This window comes from Apodemus sylvaticus, chromosome 22 (assembly GCF_947179515.1).
Source record: "Apodemus sylvaticus chromosome 22, mApoSyl1.1, whole genome shotgun sequence".
Lineage (NCBI taxonomy): Eukaryota > Metazoa > Chordata > Mammalia > Rodentia > Muridae > Apodemus > Apodemus sylvaticus.
This window is the reverse complement of record NC_067493.1, coordinates 46,788,608-46,812,249: the sequence shown is the minus strand read 5'-3', so window position 1 is coordinate 46,812,249 and position 23,642 is coordinate 46,788,608. Positions and strand designations below refer to the sequence as shown.

The 23,642-nt window shown below is 47.5% G+C and overlaps 2 protein-coding genes across 2 annotated transcripts in view; one reads left to right on the top strand and one right to left on the bottom strand.

The window, feature by feature from the left end:
• The window catches only part of Pptc7 (protein phosphatase targeting COQ7), a 41,984-nt gene extending 37,973 nt beyond the window's left edge, over positions 1–4,011 (top strand). Inside the window, exon 6 of the mRNA XM_052168314.1 lies at positions 513–4,011. Within this exon, the coding sequence (XP_052024274.1) occupies positions 513–571 (59 nt within the window). The 3' untranslated portion in view covers positions 572–4,011. The remainder of the gene's footprint in view (positions 1–512) is intronic.
• A 1,106-nt stretch (positions 4,012–5,117) lies between these two features.
• The window catches only part of Rad9b (RAD9 checkpoint clamp component B), a 30,606-nt gene continuing 12,081 nt past the window's right edge, over positions 5,118–23,642 (bottom strand). Inside the window, exons 6-11 of the mRNA XM_052168313.1 lie at positions 21,328–21,434; positions 15,987–16,093; positions 15,836–15,900; positions 14,877–14,996; positions 13,381–13,609; positions 5,118–5,760 (exon numbers count right to left, since the gene is read on the bottom strand). Coding sequence (XP_052024273.1) covers positions 5,650–5,760; positions 13,381–13,609; positions 14,877–14,996; positions 15,836–15,900; positions 15,987–16,093; positions 21,328–21,434 — 739 coding nt within the window. The 3' untranslated portion in view covers positions 5,118–5,649. The remainder of the gene's footprint in view (positions 5,761–13,380; positions 13,610–14,876; positions 14,997–15,835; positions 15,901–15,986; positions 16,094–21,327; positions 21,435–23,642) is intronic.

Below are 23,642 nucleotides of genomic sequence, written 5' to 3'. Positions count from 1 at the left end.
CTGAGTTTCCAAACACTGGACATGTTTGTCCAAATTAGGACAGTGCCGTGTGTGACTGCCGGCCTGGAGCCGTCCTGCCGACTCTCACTGCACTCATGTGATGCTGTGGCCGACTACAGCCACCTAGTGGGAAAGCAGCAAGGTGGGTTTAAGCTTCAGCTAAATCACAAGGTCATAGATAACTCAGGCAGGCCTCAAATATGTGGTGATCCTCCTGCCTCAGCCCACCAAGTACAGAGATTACAGGTTGCCCCACCATGCTCTGGCCTTGGTGCGGCATAACCGTGCCTTGTTTACTTTAGCTCTGGGAGCCTGCATCATGTAATGGCTGAGTCTAAGGTCTGTAGCTGAGAATGACCTTGAACTCCTGCTCCTCCCCAAACTGGAGCTTGCAGCCTTGACTCTCTCCAGTCTGGTGCAATGGCAGATGGAACCCACAAACGGAGCGCTGTCCTGGGCCACATCTTTGACTTTTCCTTCAAACACACTGTTAAGTTTCATCTGTGTTTTAGGTGGAAAACCAGATGACATCACCGTCCTCCTCTCCATAGTGGCTGAGTACACGGACTGACTGGCCACGCTGGTGACTCCTGCCTTTCCCTTGCCCTCGACTTCTCCCTGCCATGTGTGCTGACCCTGCTGGCAGGACCACATTTCTTGGCCACTGATCTCAGTGGCCAGTGACGGATGCTCTGGCCCGTGTTTGAGACCTTGGAGATCCTCGTTGAGAACCACTACTGTCACCTGCCAGCCCGGACCTGCTGGCAGCCACTGAGAGCCACGCCCGAGGTGACCCCTCCCTTCTCCTGGAGGCCTTCAAAGCCTTTTACTTTTTGAAAGCAGTTGAAGTTTTGAAAATAAGTAATGTTGGTAAAGTGAACTCAAAATTTCAGTGTGTTAAAGGGAAGTTAACATTCAACAAATAGTAAATAGTGACACCTCTACCAGAAAACACACAGATCATCCCAGGAGAAGCCTGCATCCCCTAGGTGCAGTCTCTGCCAGGACTGGTGTGGCCTTGTGTTTCCTGTACAGACTCCTGGTTCCCAGGAGCCCACAGCCCTGCTCTAACTCTGTGCTGGGTTATGACATCCCAACCCCAGCAGCGTATGGTTTTGGTTACAAGTTGGAAGAAAATTTTTGTTCTATGGATGCAGATATTTTGTGCTTTTTAAAAGATGCTTAATTGTGCCCCTGTGACTGCAGCTGTGGCAGTCTGTTGATTTGTCCAGGTCACGGTCTAGAGGCCTGGCCTACAGGAGAGGGACAAGGGAAGGAGACACCTTACCAAAATCTAGTAATGGAAATACTACGCAAAATTTCAGAACTCCTCAAAGCCTGGGAATCAAATGCTGTAGCTGAAGCCGTCCGCGCTGCCTGTAAGGATGCCACGGGCCTTCCTGGGCTAGAGTGTGCAGCTGCAGCTCCGGTGGAGATGGCTGGGGGTTGCTCCTCCCCTCAGGGGCCTCCCACCCTAGAGCATGCCCACCTGCGTTGCGTCCTCAAGGTGATGAGGTGGTAGCTGCATCTCTAGAGCCCACGGGAAAGCTAGTGGTGATCTGACCCTCACAGTGACCACAGCTGTGTGTGGGGCCCTGAGTCCAGCTTAATGTTTACAGTTCCAATAGCCATTTGCAGTAGGTAACGTTCCTTCTCAGACTTCCCCATTACCTGCGAGCGTAAACTTATTTTTAAAGTTTGTGTACAATTGACTGCTGTAAAGATATATATATATATTTTTTGGGTCCGTTCTTTTCCTTCATTAACTTGGTGGTAGAAAAACCGTATATACTTAGGAACCCTTAAGTTAAAGCCGTGTTTCTGTGCAAGTCATATGACGCTGGTGTGAAGACCGTGTGAGCAGCTGTGTGGCCCTTCCTCTGCAGGAGACACTGGCTCCCTCGTTACTGCAATGAACTCGTGTTTGAGGTTACCTCAACTTGTTTTTAAAGGTTTTGTCTGTGCGTTTGTATATTTGAGTAGCTGTCTTGTCTTATTTAAATTGTTTACCATGTACCATGTACATGTCATGCTCTCTCCGCGCATCATGCTTGTAACAGGCATTTCGTTTATAAGAATGAGTTACTCATTTGTAAGCTGTTCAGTAATTTATCTACTATTCCGAGATTGGCATAATGTTAGATTCCTATTTTGAATCACCTTTAATTACATGTCAGAATGCCTTAACTACCCTGACCTGACAACACTGAGTTCTTTGGTGAGGAGATACAGGGCTGGGTATGGAGGGAAATTGGAGAAGGAGATGTCGTACTCTGTTGATCCCGGGGCATGAGGGGCACATGGTGGGTATTTATTTTGCACAAACTCTTAGCAGTGTCTGTGTTTAAAACAGTAAGGTTGCATCCAGATGGGGTGTGTGACTCTAGGACTGAGTACTTCAGCTCTTCTCTGTGGTTTGTAATTAGTTTTGGGGCAGAGGTGTTGTAGCCTTACAATCTGGATATATTTTGCATTAATTTTCCAATGCCGACATTTAATTCCTACTAAGAGCAGAGCTGGTTAAGTCACTGGTTTTTTCCTGCTCTCATTTAGCTCATCAACCAATGTTTGTAAAAGTAGATTGGTGTGTTTTATACAACTTACTTTCAGTCAACTCACTTTTCTGAGCAGTGATTGTTAGAAACAGACAGGCAGTATGGCTGTTCTAGGAAACTGAAAACCATAGGGCAGGCGTCAGGACTCAGCGAGAGAGAATTCCTTCGGGCCTGGCGTGTGGACTAGTGACAGCACATATTCCATTTGCTTCACCCTGTCCTTTTTGTTACACACTTACTTTTATAACTGTCAGAGGTCAGGCAAAGCAAGCACTGTTCACACTCACTGAGGCTGCGGGCTCGGTCACACACCCTTCGCCAGGTCTGATCTGGAACCTGGTGTGCGCGTGCGTTGTATTTTAAATCAAGCAATGTAAGCACTTGTATTTGTCTCACAGAGTGAACTTTTATAACAAAAGAGAAAATTTGGGTTTTAATTTACAAATGGCAAATTATTTATCCCTCTGGATGCACCAAAGACCAGTAAAGTTTATAGCTTTTCCATCTATATTTATAAAGCAATACTGTATTATAAAAAAAAAATCACTATTTTTATCACATGCTTGAAATTTTTATTTTGTTCTGTTTTAAAGATGTGCACTCTAAACATATCAGAACCTTATTTCTTCCTATGAACTTAAGCTGCCTGCGCACAAAAAATATAAAATTATCAAATGGAGATGAAGTAGCTGGAGTCCCTAGGCTCTTACAGACAGAAAGAAATGAGGGGAAAACAGGCCGTGCACCCCGAGCTGCCATGCGTGCCTGGCGTGGCCGAAAGGCACAAACTCACAAAGAATCCATTCCAGGTGTGTGTCTGGGTTGGGCTGTGTCTGGAGTAGAGACTGGGTATGAGCTCCGAGGCAGGAGAGTGCCCTCTGCCACTGCCCTCGTTCTGTTTCGAGCAGCCAGCAGATGGGCACAGCCCTGGGCAGGGCTGCCGTCCCCGGGAAGGGTGTGGAGGCAGGGCAGGCTTGGCTGAAGCTGGGCATGTTGTCCTTTTGAGTAGGCTGTGGCTCCCTGTTACTGTATAGCAGCTCTCTTGGGCAAAGTTGTAACACTCAGTTTCCTGGAGACTGTCACATTTTTACATTTAAAAGAATTTTGGATAGTAAAAAAAAAAAATCTGCTCATAAAACAAAATATGGAACAGACATTTGGATTCTATTTCTTTCAAAAAAGTAAATTTATCACACAACTGAACTTGTCAATAAAGCAATGTCCTTGTCAAAACGTAACTGTTAGCAGGTAGCTTGTGGCAAAGATGGGTAAATGAGGGCGTGGATCTGAGTCTGTGCTCGCTCATGAACTGCGTCTTCTGTTGAGACTATCATCGTCTGTCCTACCAGAGCCAATGACCTGAATCCATGTCTGAAATAGAACTTCTGCAGGAATAGTTCTGTAAATACATTTAAATAAACTGTAAAGATATTTAATAAAGATAGTATTTATACTATTTGCCACTCCCTTGGTTTGAATGGTCAGGAACTGAGACACCACCATCAGCATCGTCTCCACATCCTCAGCTCCCAGCCGACAGTGAACCAGCACTCAGAGCTATGTCTTGTGTGCTGTACCACTGAGCCTGGCCCGGCATGGCTACTTATCAACAGCTGCTTATCTTCCTCAGAAATCCAGCAAAGTGGACTGACAACTGAGTGTAAGATAGAGGGTTTGCAGCTGGGGCCTTGTGCCTTCCTGACAGTACTGAGTGAAGCAGCTACCAAAAATTCTGCTGTGTGTGTGTGTGTGGAGGGGGGACGGTAGGAGAGCACTAGCCTAGGATGTGTGAGGCCCTGGACTCCATCCTGGCAACACACACACACACACACACACACACGCACACACACCTTGTACTCCACTGGAAGTGCAAAGCCCTGAGTGTGGGGTAGTATCACAGTGTCAGTCTTGGGCAGACTAGTGCTGCAGCCAACCTTGGGAAGCTGCTTCGGTGTGTGGGCCCAGGCCTTGTCCTCAGCAGGGAGACCTGCAGAGTCATTCTGCGGCCATCTGTGCGGGGTAGGAATGTCTGAAGTCCAGTTATCAGTGTAAACATGAGACTCACAGATCCTGCGCCTACAACAGAGGACAAGGCTGAGAGGCAGGCACTGTCAGCTCCCACATAAAGCTTCTGGAAAGCCTGTTTTCATTCACAGAGGAACATTTTAGGATGAAGTTGGGTTTTTATTAGGTTACTGTGGGTAGCTGTGACTCATTGCTAAGCTGCAAGAACCCAGTCACTCTGGTTTCAGCTGGAACTCTGCTCACATTTCTGAAGCATGCTAACCCACATAGGCAGCACTGAGTCTAAAGTACAGTGGCCTGCTGGGTTGACATTTCCTTATGGTTTGACGCTTTTTCAAGGAGTTAGCAATAAGATGTTCCTGAAGGCTCCTTTTGTCGCTTATAACGGACTGTACACAGGTTTGGGAGAGAGTCCTACACCATGAGATGTTATATAAGTGTGTTTGGGGCCAGGTTTTTAATCTGCATGTGAGTAGCTAGATCCGAGAGCAGCAGGGGACACGCATGCCCCTGCCCCTTGCCTCGTTCCACTCCAGGCTGAGCACGGGCTGCTGTGTGTGCCAGTGACTCACACTGACTTGACGGCATGCCTTCTGCATCTCCCTGCATAGCATACAGGAGCCAGAGCAGCGGAGGGCTGGGAGATACAATTGTATAATATATAAAATGGCCACAAAGTGAAACGGTAACTGTGTGGTTTTTTATTCACAACCTTTTCTCTACTCTGAAAAAAAAATAGACAAAACCTGTCAGGTGGTCGCCTAAGCCGGATTCCTGCTGTCTGCAGTCAGGCACGGAAGCTCCACCTCGCCCCATGCTGAGGAACGTGTGCCTTGGGGACCAGCACAGGACACGTGAAGGCTGCAGGGTAAAGAGTGGCACCCAAACCCTGACAACCCGTTCCTGTGCTGCCAGCTCTGTCCCCCATGTGGCACGTGGATTTTAGTGCACAGTGACAGGGCAAGAGCAGAGGCGCTGTCCGGGCATCCTGGGACAGTCTGCTCTGGTCCCAGTTGGCCTTCCGGGAGCCACGCGCCAGGCAGCTATCCCTGCGCAGTAGCGTGGACGCTCACCCACTCACGTCCTCTTCACTGTCACTTGCTGTGGCCAGGCTGTCCAGGGGGTAGCTGGCATGCTCCTGTCGTTCACAAGATACAGCTCCAAAGAACATACAGCAAAACTAGAAAACAAAAGATGGTAGTTTATTCTGAAGATTGCCTGCTCACTGAAGGCTCCGGCTGCTGCTTTTAGAAATGTGGCCATGAGTGCTGTCACTGTCTGATGGGGATGAATCGTGGACATCCTGCCTGCTGAACAATATAGGGCCCAAGACAGGGCTTTGTGAATGGTAGTCCACTGTGACCTCTCCTGGAACTACAAAAATGTCCACCAAGACTGGGTCTCCAATCAAAGGGGATCAACAGCCAGCTCCCTTTCCCCATCCCATCTCTGCACTCAGAGGCTGAAGCTGACGACCCCTAACACCAACCCGCTGCTCTGTCAACGGGAGCCTGAGTGTTACTGCTGCTTAGCTGTCTCACCCGCTGCCCTCTCCAGCTGCTGCCTCTTCTCTGTCACAGGCAAGTAACTGTCTGTACTTAGAGACTCTCCTCAGCACTTCCCGAGAATGAGCCCTGTGCCTGAAGCAGTCTCCTGTAGCACAGGACAGGAGCTAGGTTGGAGAGATGTCTTGTGCAGTTTCTGATCCCTCACTGCAGTTAACCTGATTGGTTGTCGTGAGCAGTACAATAGCCATCACCATGGACAGAACCCTAGAAACCCCATCACATCACATAGGATCAGGTTGCAAAGCAGATGTTACCAGTCAGATAGGGTACAAACTTGACTGCCTGGATTGAGAGAAAGAAGGTGGTGACTTAGGAGCCTAAGATTGCAGGAAGGTGCCAGGCTCTGGCCATGGCAGTAAACTGAAAGGCACAAAGTGGCACTCTGATACCTAGCCCTGAGAGAGCCATTTCACTCTAACCTCTGCAGCTGGAGAGCACACGTGCTGTTCTTGTGGGAAATCTGTGTCCACCTGTTAAAGGGCAGCTGCCTCAGGCTCAACTGGAAGCAGTTCCTTGCTTCCAGAGTCTGGCCTTAAGCAAGGTCAAGGCCCTGAGGCTAGAGTGAGTACACAGCCTCTTCTGTCCAGGTGCCAGGTCCTGAGCAGTAGCTCTCACTCATTAGTTTTCACAGCAGCCTCTGAAGCTGCACAGTTCTGGCTAAAATGTTTTGGTGTTTGAACATTGCCTGACTTCGCTTTGGAGTGACTGCTCTTTGCCACCTGCCCTTGTTCCTAATGTCTACCTGGGCTTAAAATCTGAGGCTGGCTAACAGCCCTTCCTGTGCCAAAGCAGGAACAATACACACACACACACACACACAGACACACACACATGGAAAAGAGGGCTGAGCTGGAGCTCAGTGGTAGAGCACTCTGCTAGTGTGCTAAAGGACCCAGGCTCTGTCGCCAGCACCACAAAGCAAGGCAGGTAGATACTGGCTCTGGATCACAGCAGGAGCTGTGAGGGGCAGAGGGAGAACAAAACAACACAAGAGGCTGCAGAGATGGCTAAACTGTAAGTGTTTGCTGCTCTTTCATAGGACCTGAATTCAGTTCCTAGAACCTGGGCGGGCTCACAACTGCCAATGTAACTCTGGCTACTGGTATCCAGTGCCTCTGGCCTCTATGGGTGCAGTACTCAAATAGGCACACACACTAAGAAAGTAGCATGTCACCACACCCTCCTGCTAAGACAGGAATGAAGCAGGATGCCGGACTCTGGCTGTAACTTAGGATCAGTGGAAGTGAGAACTTAACTCCTGGCACTGAGAAGGAAACAAGGCCATGCCTACATGGGGATGACTGTGCTGGGAGAACCTAACAAGATCAAGAAGACAATTCAGCAGCCGGCCAGTGATGGCACACACCTTCATCCCAGCATTCTGGAGACAGAGGCAGGGAGATCTCTGAGTTTCAGGCCAGCTTGGTCTACAGAGCAAATAAGTCCAGGACAACCAGGGCTACAAAGAGAAACCCTGTCTGAAAAAGAAAGGAAGGAAAGAGAGAGAGAGAGAAAAAAAGAAAAAGAAAGGATAATTCAGCAAACGGACATAAAATCAATACACAGAATAACTGTACACACAAATGATAGAGAAAAATATCTACAGCAGGCAACAGACATGTAGCCTCAGACTCACTATGTGCACCACCACACCTGGCTGGGATGCTGGGGACTCAACCCAGAACCCTGGGCATCCTAGGCAAGCCTTCTACCAACTAAAATAGAGCTCCAGATCCCTACCTCCTTCACTTTTTACTAAGAGACAGAATCTCTAAAGCTGACTGGGTGGCCTGGAACTCACCCTGGCCTGACCCTGACACGTGCTGGCACTCCTAGCCCGTGCCCCATCCCTGGCCAGGAATACACTTAACAGTAGATACTCAACCCCCTAGGAAGGCTAGGTGTGGTGGTGCCCACTTTAATCCTAGCACTCAGAAGGCTGGGGCATGAGGACTAGGAGTTTCCATCTGGGCTACATAGACCCTGTTCTCACAGCACCACCTCCCACAGGGAAAGGGGTGTGGTAGTACATTCCAGCCCTTGGGAGATAGAGGCTAGGGGTCCATCTTCAACTGCAAAGGGAATTTGACATAAACCTGGGCAACATGACCCTGTCTTAAAAACATTTTTTAAAGGTTTATTTTATGTGTATGAGTACACCGAAGCTGTCTTCAGACACACAGAAGAGGGCATCGGATCCCATTATAGATGGTTGTGAGCTACCATGTGGTTCCTGGGATTTGAACTCAGGTCCTCTGGAAGAGTAGTCAGTGTTCTTAACTGCTGAGCCATCTCTCTAGCCCTTAAAAACTATATATATATATATAGTTTGTGTAGCCCTGGTTGTCCTGGAACACACTCTGTAGACCAAGCTGTTCTCGAACTCAGAAATCCACCTGCCTCTGCCTCCCAAGTGCTGGGATTAAAGAAAACAATCTTTTAAAGTCTGAATTCTAACACAGTCCTGAAAGACACAAGTGGGCTTAAAGAGAGAATCATCACTCGGGCTACAGGAGGGAGCAGGACAGCATCATAGTGCTTTGTGCAAGTTAAAGGAAGTGTAAAATAATTTAGATACTAACAGACACTTCATAGGAAGATCAGTGAGTTACTAAAGTGTAGTTACAAGCAAATATTCACATGTAAAAAGATAAGTCTGCAAAAAGCAACTATTCTACCGAACTAAAAGCAACTGATATAGTGGCAGAGAATACGGAAGACACTACAGGGTTAACCACAGCAGGTCCAGAGACTGGCACAAGTATACCAAGTTTATAACATGGCAAAGGAGACACCAGAGCCCGGGGCAAAGGCACACTATAATTTTAAAGGCTTCTGGGGTAGCTGCAGAGACAAACTTAGACCCATAATTTACAGCATGCATGAAGAGAGACTCCAGATGCACAGCGAGTGAACATAAGAGGAAAGGGGTGAATTTCTTAACCGGCATAGGAAAAGTTTTCTAATTAGCTCAAAAATCATCTGGAATTTTTAAATTTTTACTGTGTAAAGGAAAAAGGCTTTTTGTGGCTAAGAAACCAACAACAACAAAAGAAATCCAATATAAGCTATGTAGCTGGGTACATCAAACATCACAGGTAGCGGCTGAGAAGCCTTTGTATGCAGCGAGCCTGTGCACAGAGGCCAGGGCTGTGGCTGCAATTGGCCAGTGTGCTGCTACTTCCTTCTAAGACCCGAGTGAGTCTGCTTCCCAGAAGCTCTCCCACTTCACTCACAATCAGAGAAATGCAAATTAAAGCCCTGTGGAGGAAGAGTGGAGGCCTCAGCAATTACAGCTCTGCTCTTGCCAGCTGAGGTCAGTTCCCATCACCCAAGATGGATGCTCACGACGGCCTGGAACTCCAGTCCCAGGGATCTGCCTCCTGATTTCTAGGCACTACACACATGGCAGACATACACACATAAAAACAAAATGTTTTTAATCCCCAAACTAAGAAGCAGGTGGATCTGTGAGTTTGAGGCCAGCCTGGACTACATAGAGAGTTCCTGGACAGCTAGGGCTATGTAGAAAGACCCTGTCTCAAAAGTAAATGATTAGAACTAGAGAGAAGACTCTGTGGTTAGGAGCAAGGGCTGCTCTCGCAGAGGACCCAGGTTGGATTCCCAGCAACCACATAGGGGCTTACAATCATCCCTAACTCCAGAGACATCTAACTCTTGACCTTTGTGTGCACAAGGTACACACGTGACACACATACATAAATGCAGGCAAACACATACACATAAAAATATTTTAAAAGAAAAAAAAATTTCTGAACTATAAATTTGGAAATGTTTTTTGCCAGTTTGTCATTCCGAGCTGTTTGCAGACTCGGGGAAACGGTCACTCCCTTCACTGCTGCAGCAGGCACACTGGCAGGCCTCACGCAGTATCTGCACACACTTGGCTCAGTTATCACACTTTCAGGAGCAATTTACCTTGAGGGTACACTTCTAATTATAGGAGATGCACGTGTGACCCATTTTGTACTTAGAGCTTTTAATAGTTTTAAGACAAGATTTTACAAAGCACTTCTGTTGGCCTGGAACTCACTCTGTGGACCAGACTGGCCTTGAACTCAGAGATGCTCCCGCCTCTGCCTCCCAAGTGCTTGTGACAGTTTGTAATTGCAGAAACTGTGGGACTACAAATAGTCAGAGTGGTTAACTTGCAGGGAAGCCAGCACAGCTGCTGTGTGGTACACAGGGTTTTCCAGCACGTGGTGAGTGCAGTGCGCCTGGAACACAGGGTTTGTGTAAGAAAACCTGCAGCTGCTCGTTTGATAACAAAAAACAACAAACGGAGAAAGTGCTTGGCGCGCAGGCAGGAGAACCTGAGATTGGATCCCTGCACTGGGGTAAGAATCTGGGTACTGTCTGTTACCCCAAGGCTGTGTGGAAGCAGGCCAATCCTGGAGCACATCGGTCAGCCAACCTAACTGAAGGAATGAACTCCAGGTTCACTGAGACCTGGTCTCAAAAACTAAAGATGGAGGGTGTCTTAGTCAGGGTTTCTATTCCTGCACAAACATCATGACCAAGAAGCAAGTTGGAGAGGAAAGGGTTTATTGAGCTTACACTTCCACACTGCTGTTCATCACAAAAGGAAGTCAGGACTGGAACTCAAGCAGGTCAGGGAGCAGGCGCTGATGCAGAGGCCATGGAGGGATGTTTCTTACTGGCTTGCTTCCCCTGGCTTGCTCAGCCTGCTCTCTTATAGAACCCAGGACCACCAGCCCAGGGATGGCTCCACCCACAATGGACCCTCCCCCACTTGATCACTAATTGAGAAAATGCCCCACAGCCAGATCTCATGGAGGCGCTTTCCCGACTGAAGCTCCTTTCTCTGTGATAACTCCAGCCTGTGTCAAATTGACACAAAACCAGCCAGGACAGAGAGCCAGTGAACTGGCTCAGAGGCAAAGCCTGGATCGCAGCCTGGATCGCAACTCTAAAGCTGCTGGTTCTTCCTTCTCAAAGACTTGTGTGGATACGTATGTGCACATGTGCAGACATGCGTTCTCATTCACGCAGGTGCCTGCAGGGGCATGGAGACAGTGCAGGATCCCTGGAGTTGGAGTTTCAGGCAGTTGTGAGCTGCCAATGGAGTGCTTGGAAGCAAACTCGGGTTCTTTGCAAGAGCATCAGGTGTGTCCAGCCACTTAGCCGTCTCTTCAGCCCCCACAAATACCGCTTCAATAAAGAAAAAAGCCACAGAATTGACCTTGAGCCTCCATGTGCCCACATGTGTAGGCACAAGCGCGTGTGTGCATACCACACAACACATACAATGCCTTTGGGACTCACAGAGTGGGAGGAGAGAGCTGATTCCACAGCTTCGTCCCAGACAGCAGCTCTCTGTGCTGCGGCACGTGTGCACATGTGCCCACGCACAAATTTTAAGACTTTCATTAAACAGAAACTGAAATTAGAAGAGAGTACAGATAAACACTTCAATTACAGGAACAGCCAAGGGCTTTGTAGAAAGGACTCCAGCAGTTTAGGTAAGAGCTGACTGCTGGCATTGTGTGACTAACCCTACACAGCAAAGTGAGCAAGACTCAATGAACAGCCAGCCTACAGATTGGGGTAGCCTAGAGATTCACATCAGACAGGAGCAGTATCTATAATGTATAGACTCAAAAAATATCCAAAAAGCAAACAAGGGGGCTGTCAAGATGGCTCGTCATGTAATGGTGCTGTCTGCCAAGTCTGATAAACTGGAATCAATGCCCTGACTCCTGCAAATTGTCCTTAGACCTCTACATGTGCACGCATGTATGTGTGCACACACAGACAAACATGAAAACAGAGACAGAAGAAATTCCAGGGGCCGGAGAGAGGCCTCAGTGGCTAAGAGCACTGCCACTCTTGCAGAGGACACAGATTCAGTTCCCAGAACTGTCAGGCCTGACCCAGGCCTCCATGGACATCGCACACAACACATTTAGTGCATATATGTAATATACTCAGGCATACTATGTGTGCATGCGCACACGCAGCGCACACACACACATACACCATCTAAAACAAAAACTCACAACAAATGCCCGCAAGGATGGTGAGAAGCAGGACAACTGTACACTGCTGGTAGGAATGTAAATTAATCTAGACCCCATGGCGATCAGCACAGAGATTCCTCAGAAATATAAATATATGCTAAATGTGTTGGCACACTTGTAATTAGAACGTAGGAGGCTCAGGACTTCAAGGCCAGCGGGGACCACACGAGATGCTGTCTGATGCACAACAAAGAAAAGCCAGCTGGAGCGGCACACCTGTGACCTGGTGACCTGAGCCTCTCCAGAACAAACCAAAGCCTAGACACGTCTCACCATATAAATGCCCGAGCTGTATCGCTTCTGGATTCTTGTGACTGTACAACTCTAGGACTTTTAACAGACCCAAGAGATACCTGCACATCCACTTTTATTGCATTATATTACAGTAGCCACATTATCTGTCCATCAGCAGATAAGTGGATAAATAAACATGGTATATCTATGCAATGGGATTTTATTGGGGAGATGGCTTAGCGATTAAGAGCACCGAATGCCCTTCCAGAGGATCTGGGTTCAATTCCCAGAAACCACATGCTCATGACTGTAACTCCAAGGTCTGACACTCTCACACAGACATACATGCAGGCAAAATACCAATGCTTACAAAATAAGAACAAATTATTTTTTAAAAAAGGAATTCTAGCCAGATGGTGGTGGTGCATGCCAGTAATCTCAGCACTCTGGGAGGCAGAGGCAGGCAAATTTCTGAGTTCGAGGCCAGCCTGGTCTACAGAGTGAGCTCCAGGACAGCCAGGGCTACACAGAGAAACCCTGTCTCGAAAAAACCAAAATTCAAAAAAAAAAAAAGTATTTAGTCATAAAGAAAATGAACTGAAGTCATTTGCTAGACAATGAATGTGCATGGAGGTCATCACAGTAACATAAGCACGGCACGGTTCACTCACTTGTGGACCACACGATGACACATAACAAAACATGTGACACACACACATATATACACAAGGAAAGCAGAGGGCGGAAGAAATTCTAGCAGGAGGGAGCAGAGAGGAGGGTGGAGGAGGAAGAGGAGAGAGGGGATGAATTAGCTTAAAGAATGTAAATATCCCTGGGAGAAATAGCCACCGTGAAACGGAGGCCAGGCCAGGCCTACAGCAAGGTGGGTGCTGGAGAACTTGACTGCCTTGGCCAACCTCAGTGCAGCTCTCCTACCTTTCTGAGGTGGGAAGGGCTTGGCCCTTCCTCCATGCCACTGACAACACTTTCAGGCACTTCGCAGATGCCATCCTGGCTGGTGCTGGCTCTCTTGGTCTCTGCTGCAGAGCTGCTGTCAGGAGGACCCTTGGGAAACAGCCTTTTGGGCGCTGTTCGAGAGATGCTCTCCGGGTTCTGGCTGACTTGGCTTTTACCCTCCTGGGCATGGGCCTGTGTGGGGTCTGACCTGGGCATTCAGAGGGATGGGATGGAGTTGTTTACAGGGAAATCAAGAAAGCAGAGTGAAATGACAATGGGAGCTGTGGGTTATGACATCTACGAACAGAACAGAAGCACTTGTTGAGAGAGGCACCCAGTCATCTAGAAATGCCCGGGACAGGCTTGAGTTCAGCACCCCAACACCCCAAGGATTATGCTCATAGGACCCATGACAACAGCCCCCACAGGCTCATCTGTTTGAGTGTTTGGTCCCCAGCTGGTAGAACTGTTTGGAAAGGATCAGAAGGTGTGGCCTGTGGGGGTGGTGTATCACTGCTATGGGATTGGAGGCTTCAGAAACTTCCCACCGTCCCTGTGCACTCTCTGGTCCCAGTCTGTGGGTCAGCATGTGAACATGTGTGTCCCTGTCACATGCCTTTGCTCCACTGTTGTGGACTCTGACCGTTTGGAACCATAAGTCCAGTTAAATCCTTTCTTTTATAAGTTGCCTTGGCCATGTTGTTTTAACATAGTAATAGAAAAATAACTGAGATGGGATCACATGAAGCAAGTTCAGCTGTGGGCCTGCAAGATGGCTCAGCGGGAGGAGGCACTTGCTGCCGACCCTGACCTGAGTGTGATCCCTGGGATCCTGACTGCACGTGTGCCATGGCAGGCATGCACACACACACACATGCTCAGACAGCAGAGGACAGCTTTCAAGAGTTGGTTTTTTCCTTCCATCGTGTTTGAGTCCCAGGGATCAACTCAGGTCATCAGGCTTACTGCCCCCAGTGTCTGTCCCACTGGCCCACATGCTGGCCTATGGATAAAGCTTTACGAGGTCAGGAGAATGCATGTTTTCAAATCATAAATGATGACACTGGAACATTCCTGCAATGTGTATGTCATGGAGAGAACAGGATACAGCATGAAGAAGACCGTGAGCCGGTTGTGGTAACACTGATCTAGTATCGTATTCAATTGTTTCAACACCAGAGGGAAAGCACTCACTATACACTTGTGAGGACCAGAGCTTGCATCTATCTATTTAAAGCTGGATTCAGTAATGTGCATCCGTGATCTCAATGTTCTTATGACAGAGACAGGAGAATTCCCAGTTCACAGACTAGCTAGCTTGCTGTGTGCAACTGTGAAGAGCAAGGTGCCTTCTGTCAAACAAGGGGAAGGCAAGGAGTAGCCCCGGGGCTGGCCTGTGGCCTCACAGGTGGGTGGATGGCAGCACTGCCCTCCCCTAACATTATGGAAGAAGAATAAAAAGCCTCCAGCCTCACCTCCGCGCCTGGGAAAGGCGCAGTGACTGTGGTGAAGATGTCCTACTTGGATAATCCACTAACGTGGCCAAGATAAAGCTCGCCTCCAAGAGCATGTCGTCAACACTCAGGACAACCGGTCTGGAAGGACAATCAGCACAAACCATGTCCCTTTCTGTCAGGTGGAAGGGACACTGAGCAAGCACCCCAACTCAGCAACAGAGAAGCGGCAAGAGCAGACAGGCGCCCCTCGCGCCCCTCGCGCCCCTTGTGCCCCTCGGCAGGCTTTCCCACAGGCTGGCAGTCCTGAGGGCTGGGAAGCCCTTCCAGCCACAGGAAGGCAATCTGACTCCACGTTAGCTCTAAACTACATCAAAGGCTCACACACAGAGTTTCCAGGCTTAAGGCATGCATAATTAGACAACTTTGTCAGGAGCCAGTCAAATGTTTCACATTGCAGAAGAATTATCTTTTTTAGTCAAAGTACCAAATTATTTATCACTATTCCTATTTTTTTTCTTTTCAAAACAAGTTTTCTCTGTGCAATTCTGGCAGTCCTGGAACTCACCCTATAGACTAGGTTGGCCTAGAACCCAAAAAACTGCCTGCCTCTGTCTCCTAAGTGCTGAGATTAAAGGTGTGCAGCACCACTGCCCAGGCCAAATTACTTATTTTTGCTTTTCTGAGGCAAGGTCTAGTAGTACTTGCTCGCCTCAGACACACTGTGTGGCCAAAGCTAGCATTAAACTCCTGTTCCCGCTGCCTCAACCTCCCGTGTGTGTGAACACAGATGTGCTCCCTCCAGCCTTTGGCCAAAGGATGATTCTAGAGCACCATGCAGTGGCATCTTCCGAACTTTCCTGGAGACATGCTGATAACAATGAAAGGCCCTGGGGTGTAACAGTGCCACCATGCTCCAGAGGCTTTTGTTACACTAACAAAGGGAAGAGGCAAGCCCAGCTGGGTTCCAGAGGACCTACTTTCCAGGAAAGTCAAAGTAGATGGAGAGGGGCACTTGGGTGACTTCAGAGAAGGTGAGGATGCCCTGCAGGGAGAGGAGTGGAAGGTTAGAATCAGCCCCAAGGTCCTTAAGAAAAGTCACCCTCAACGCTGACATTGGCATTTGCTTACCTTCAGTTCTTTAAAGCAAAATGTTATCTCGGTATCAAATCCAACCTGAAAGAAGTCAAACTCTTCCGGTCCAAATGACATCTCACTGTACACAGAGCTGGTTAAATCTGTTTGATGTAGGAAAATGATTAAAAGGCAGCATGTGCTAACAATGAGTTAATCATAGAGGGGAGTCATTGTTCTGCCCAGAAGGTGGGGTTTAAGGGACACTCCACCCCTGAAGCTAAGGAGCCCAGTGACTGCTCTAATCTTGCCAAACTAGTCTCAGCAGAGGCCAGCTTGCCTGGGGACTGCCTGCAGGCCTTTGGGTGCTTCTAGCTCATCACTGCCTAACTACAGCTAGTGAGGCCCCAAGTGGCAACCACCCTGAGTTACATCAGCCTGCAGAATCCTGAGGGGTACAAAGGACTGTCCTAGCTATGATATTTTAGAATGGCTTGCTGTCAGCAATAACCAGAATACCGTCTTTTTACTTCATTTATTTGTGTCTGTCTATCTATCTATCTATCTATCTAAAGTTTTAGTGAGACAAAGTCTCATGTAGCCCAGATTGACCTCAAAATTGCTGTGGCCAAAGATGGCCTTGAATTCCTAATCCTCCTGTCTCTACCTCCCAATTACTGAAATTATAGGCCTGGGTCATCACTAAAAGGGACTACTATATAGCTTACATATAAAATTAAGTTATACTTTATTAGTGAACCATATACCCTATGCTGTTTCAAAATACTAACAATTTAAAACTTCTCAAAAAATTTTAAAAAATAAATTAAGCTGGGCATGGTGGCATACACGACTTTAATCCAGTACTCAAAAGGGAGAGGCAGGTGGATCTCTGTGCATTCAAGGCCAGCCTGGTCTACAGAGTGAGTTCCAGGATACCCAGGATTGTTACAAAAAGAAACCCTGTCTAGGAAAACCATTAACTGCCAGCCGGTGGTGGCGCACGCCTTCCTTTAATCCCAGAATTTGGGAGGCAGAGGCAGGCAGATTTCTGAGTTTGAGGCCAGCCTGGTCTACAGAGTGAGTTCCAGGACAGCCAGGGCTACACAGAGAAACCCTGTCTCAAAAAAGCCAAATAAATAAATAAATAAATAAATAAATAAATAAATAAATAAATAGAAAAGGAAAACCATTAACTAACTAATTAACATATAAAAGAGATATATCAGACTAAATTATACAAACATGACTTAAAAGGTAACAAAGTTCGTTCTAGGCCAGCTTGCACATCTCAGCCTCTGTCTCAAAATAAAAACTAAAAAGACATCTGGAAGCCAGGCATGGTTGACAACTCATACTTACAACCCAGCATTTAGAAAGCTGAGGCAGAGGACAGCCACTAGTTCAAGGCTGCTTGGTGAGTTCTAAACTAGGCAGAGCTGATCCCGAAAAAGAGAAGGGTCTGGCGGGGACCGAGACCCTGCAGCAGAGTGCTTGCCTATTGTGGTTGAGGCCTGCGTTCAAAAACCAGCACTGGGGGAGGGGGGAAGGTGGGGAGGAGGAAGGCTGCAGAAGTGAGGCCTTGGTGACCAGCCATATTACCCTAGCCCTTGGGACGATCAGTAGTTCAAGGCGAGCCAGGTTACATAGACAGATTCCTCAGAGTAAGTAAGAGAAGAGAAGAAAATGCCTACTGCCAGGCAGTAGTGGAGCCCGCCTGTAATCCCAGCACTTGGGAGGCAGAGGCAGGCGGATTTCTGAGTTCGAAGCCGGCCTGGTCTACAGAGTGAGTTCCAGGACAGCCAGGGCTGCACAGAGAAACCCTGTCTCGAAAAACCAAGAAAAAAAAGAAAGAAAGAAAACGTAGCAATCCATGCAAAGGAATATCAGTAATGAAGAGAAAGGAGATCCAGGGAAAGGCAACAACACAGAAAACCTGCTGCATGCAAGAGCGCAGACACAAAGGACACAGGTTCCGCGTCTGTCTACCAAGTGTCCAGTCTGGGACGCACACAGAGACAGAGTAGCTGAGTGGTCCCCTAGGGCTGGGGCGGGGAAAACTGGAATAGTCTAATTATAATGGTGCATCCTACCCACAAGTATAGTAAGTGACTACTTGAAGCGGTCTGTTATGTGTGGGTTACAGTATAACATACTCAAGAGTATGGAGACGCTGGCCCCATTCCAAGTCCACCCACCACAGCGAGCTCCTCCAGGGAGCACGGCCTTCCTTTCGGGAAGCTGACACAGCAGTGAGCTCCTCCAGGGAGCACGGCCTTCCTTTCGGGAAGCTGACACAGCGGAGCCTCCCTCGGACTTGATGCTCTCACTATCAACTACACTTCATGCACTTCCCCACCACAAAAAGCAAAAACAAAACAACAACTCCACACAGGATAAATTAGCACAGCACTTAGCATTCTGTCCTCTTTCATGACATATGTCCTGTCCCACATTCCACCCTTCTTCATTACCTAACACCCGCCTTTCTTGTTCCCCTCCTACATGTTATACCATACCCACATGTACACTTGTGTGTGTATGTATATGCTATACTGTAGACTCTACATATGAGGGAGAACATGTGTCTTTTTCCTTGTGATTGGCTGACCTCTCAATATTGTACAGTCCAAGTCCATCAATTTTCCTTCAAATTTTGTGATTTTATTTTTCTCTAGAGCTAAATAATTTTCCATTTTATACATGTATTCTTTACACATTGATGAACAACTAAGTCTGTTCCATTTTCTTGCTTTGGTGAATAAACACTGAGTGCAAATATCTCTATAGTAGAGCCATGGAGTCCTTTGGGTATATGCCCAGGAGTGAAATAGCTGGGTCATGGTAATTCTAGATTGTTTGTTTCTTTGTTTTTTGAGACAGGGTTTCTTTGTGTAGAAGAAATTGCTCTGTAGTCCAGACTGACCTCAAACTTGGAGATCTGTCTGCCTCTGTCTCTGCCTCCCAAGTGCTGGGATTAAAGGTGTCTGACTTATCTTTAATTTTTTGAGGAACATCTACTGGTCCCTAGACGGCCACACTGGTGTGCACTCCCACCAGCATTGAATGAGGTCTCTCTTCCCCCCAAATTCTCTAACATTTATTGTTAGTTCCTGATGACATTGCCTTGACAATACATTTCTTCTATAGTAATTTGTATATATGTTAGTGTTTTGAGCTTTTCATTACAAAACTGCTTTGGTTGGCTGGGTGTGGTAGCTCAGCCTTTAATCCCCGGCCCTTGGGAGGCAGAAGCTGGTGGATCTCTGTAAGTTCAAGGCTAGCCTGGTCTACTCAGAAAGTTCTAGTCCAGCCAAGCCCTGTCTCGAAACAAAGAAGCACACAGACTGTGTGGGAAATGCCTGTGGGAAGTCATCCTGAGCTATTCGGACTATTGCTTACTCATGGCCCTAAGGTGGTGGCTGCTAAAATATAAGAACAATCAACTAGGGGGTGGAGAGATGGCTCAGTGGTTAAGAGCACTGACTGCTCTTCCAAAGGTCCTGAGTTCAAATCCCAGCAACCACATGGTGGCTCACAACCATCCATAATGAGATCTAAAGACAGCTACAGTGTACTCACATATAATAAATAAATAAATCTTTAAAAAAAAAAAAAAAAAAAAAAGAACAATCAACTAGAGCCTCTTCCGCGGGCATTGGTTTAGCCATTGTCTCGAGATACTGCAGAATGATCCTGCCTGCATCATCACCTGCTGACTCCGGTAATTGTGGTGGAAGGAAGTCCTGAGATAACTGCGGCAGGCTCCAGCCTGTGCAAACACCTGTTGTCTCCACCGGAGGACCCTTATCTCTTCCTGCTAAACTGCTAGGATTGCCCTTCCTTCCTTTGTCCTTGCCTTGGGGTACGCCTCTCCTGAAAGCCTTAAAACCTGTGTACCCCAGAACATTAAACGAGGCTTTGACACAACTCAGATTGGCTCGTCATTCTTGGTGCTTGGCCTCCCTCCTTCTCCCCCCCTTTTTGACCCGCAGGTAGCACCCCTTCGGAACCCTGGAATAACTGACCCGCGGGACGGGTTACAAATGCCCATGACACAGGGCCTGGAGAGAAGCTAACCCACACAGGGGAGACCCTCTAACAGGTCTCAGTGCCGCCACGCCTCACCCAGGCTCCTGGAGCGCCCGTGCAGTCCCAAGTATTGAAGGTGCTTTACGGTTCTCAAAAGGCTCATCCACAGCTAGTGCTGTAGCAGAGGAACTCAGTAACAAGGGTCAGCCGTGCTGTAGCTTCAGTAGAAAGCTCCTCTTGGCAGTGCAGTGCTCACGAGCTCCTCAGCAGCCACCTCCACTCAGGCAGATCCTTCCACCAGTCATGTGGGTCTTTTTCCAAGCCGTGCAAGGGAAGCCATTACAAAGTCACAGGTCAGGAGCCTTCTGCTGAAGCTCACGGACCGACATGTTAGGCTCCCGGTGACTACTGATGAAGTGTGACCCAGGGAGGCCACTCTGTGCGTCCATTATTCATGTCAGTAACTACACCTACCTCACAGCCTGCTTTAGAAGGTCAAGTGATCCCTGAGCTATATTACAGAAACTCATCAGTAACTGGACCCAGGGCAAGCTCTTCACCTACTGACCTTTCACCTTCCACACCACAGCTTCTGACTTAGCACAGGGCTCAGCAGCAGAACACCCATCTAGTGTGCATGTGCAGAGGCATGGATAGGCGTGAGGCCCATAACAGTTCTTCAGTACAGCAAGATAAGGATGAGGCTCCTTTTCTTCCAAAATGTCTCCCAAAGTCACAAGGAATGGAAGATCCCTGGTGCAGGCACTGCACCGAGAAAGGTGGGCCCCAAGGGGTCCTCGTTCCAGGGCTCATCACCAAAATCCCCTTCTACACAGTCTTGGGGGACTGATTTAGACTTAGGGAATATCCACGTGTTGCCCTGTGTGCGTGCTGTTTGGGATACTGTAAAGCTCTAACTCCAAGGCACTTTCCTTGTCACATGTAGTCTCAGTTAGATTGCTGGCCCCGTAGGGCAGTGAACCGTGAGACACAGACCTTGAAACCTTAATCCAAGCTGGGCATATTAGAGAGAGTCTGCAATCCCAGCTACTTGGGAGGCCAAGGCAGAAGTGTGAGTTCTAAGTCAACCTGAGCTAGTTAGGAGGGAGAATGACAGGAAGTCAGTCCTAACATGAAAATACTTATATTTCCAATAACCACTCTTCATTTTAAAGTAACTGAAACGCAAAGCCATACACTTTAACTGTGAGTTGTCTGAACCTCCCAGACACATCCACTTTTGTCTACCTAGCTGCTTCTCAGGTGGCAGATGCCATTATACCAGTGACAGCACACCATGTGGCGCCAGGAAGAAGCAGGAAGTACATTCCAACCCAGCCCAGCCCAAGGCAGACATCAGCCTTACCCAGCGATTCCCCACTCGAACTCTTGAGGCAAAAGTTTCCTGGAGTAACAGAGAAGGTGACTTCCTCTTGGTTTGATGTTAGCAGAGCAATGGCCTCAGACAGCACTCTGTAAAATGTGATGGAAAGTGCTAATGTTATTTGAAAAACAGCTAAGACCTTACTGGTACTCAAGTCTTGAATCTGGAAATAATAAACAGGCCTGTTGATTATTTAAGAGGCTTCCTCGAAGGTCCACCTTCTTTCTTATTGTGAGTATCTTTAAATTGTACCTTCATTTGCAGGCCGACTGAGAGAAATCCAGGGCATGTGAGATGTTGGTGCTGCCTTGGGAAAGCATGTGGAGGCTGCAGTGTGAGCAGAGGGCGGGATGGCACCTTCCACTCTGGTTCCATGCCATAAGGAGACAGTAGAAGACGGAGCTGCTCGTGTACAGCTGAGGTGAACTAAGCCAGACACCCACATGGCGGTTGGAACTGACATGGTCCCTATAGGTCTTGGATGTCTGAATACTTGGTCCCAGTTGATGGAACTGTTTGGGAAGGATTAGGAGGCCTTGGAGGAGGAGGTGTGACACTGGGGTGGCTATGAGGTTTCAAAAGACAGGTGCCATATGCAGTTAGTTCTGCTTCTTACGTGCAGTTCTGATAGGGGAGATCTCTGCAGTTCCTGCTGCCACAGTGGACTCTAATCCTCTGAAACTGTAAGCCCAATTAAACTATGTTTATGTATTTATTTGAGACAGGGTTTCTACTTATGGAGTCCAGGCTGTCCTGGAACTCAACTCATTGTGTTGACAACCCTAGCCTGGAACTCACAAAGATCTTCCTGCTTCTGCCTCCTGAGTACTGGGATTCAAGGTGTGCACCATTATGCCCAGCACAGCTTTCTTTGATAAACTGCTCTGGTCATGCTGTTTTTTTTCCCAACAACTGCAAACTAATCCAAATAAGAGGTAAAGGTTCTCACACATCCTATGGCCTGGATTTCTGTTAATCTCCTAGACTATCTAATTAATGCCAGTCACCTCAAAGTTCTCCTGGCATCCAAATACCCTTTTATTACAGATCCCCTTTGGGTTATTTTCTTCTTTTGGTTTTTTTTCTGAGACAAGGTCTCCTCACTCTGTAGCCTAGGTTGGTCTGGAACTCAAGGTAATCCTCTTGCCTCAGGCTCCTGAGGGGATTGCAGGTGAGAGCTACCATGCCTTTTGAACAGCACCCCCATTTCTGGAGAACTCATGGCGAAGCCCTCGGGCTTGTGATTGGCAGTTTGCTCTCCTAGTGACCACGACACAGAGCTTCTCCCTGTGCTCTCTGCACATGCACAGATCTTCTCTGCTCGTTTCTATTGGGTTTCTATTGGGTTGCAGCAGTTAAGAGCACTGCCTGATCTTGCAGAGGACCCAAGTTCTAGTCTTAACATCCACATCCCTGCTCTCAATCAGCTGGAATTCCAGTTCCAGGGGATCAATACCCTCTTCTGCCCTCTGAGGGCAGGTATGCGCATGGTGTGTAGACATACACACAGACAAAATATCTCTCTATATAAAAATACAATATTTTAAATTAAAATAAAATAAAATTGCATTATAACAAAACAAGTAGAAACTGCAAGTTCTGTTGTCCTCTCGAACTTGAGGTGTTGTGGGATAAATATGATGTTCTTAGAATTTATACAGTCTTAGTTGTCAGCCTGATGCTAGACATTAGTTAGCTGTGTATCTTCGTGCCAGAATGCTAGGAGCAATTATCAAGTTCATCTGGGGACTTCTCCCTTGTTTAAAGTGGAGGTGTTATACAAATGCCAAGTACATTTGTGCTGAGCCTGAGCCTTGCTTTGTAGCCCAGGCTGGACTTGAGCTCATGTTTCTTTTGCCACAGCTTGCCCTGTACTGGGGCTCCAAGAAACTTTTTCCTTTGTGTTTATAGGAACAAAACCCAGACACTTGTACGTGTCAAGCAAAAGGTTTTTTTTCTATCACTTTGTTACACCCCAGACAACGTGATACCAAATAAACTTGATTTTAAAAGGCAACATGAATGTGCAATTCAAAGAAGAAAGTTGCCAGGCATGTAGTACACACCTACAGTCCTAACAGTCAGATGCTCACTTCAGGTAAACATAAGCTGTGAATAAATATATAATTTTCAGACTGTTAAGAATGAAAATGCAACAAGTTTACCTATGAGGTTGTCAGAATTTGTAATGATTTATAATGTCCTCTATTTAGAAGGACTCTGGACTGGTCAGAGTGTGAAGTGACAAACTGTTCCGATGGTGTCAGAGCACTCTGGAGGTTAAAGTTTATCAGCTG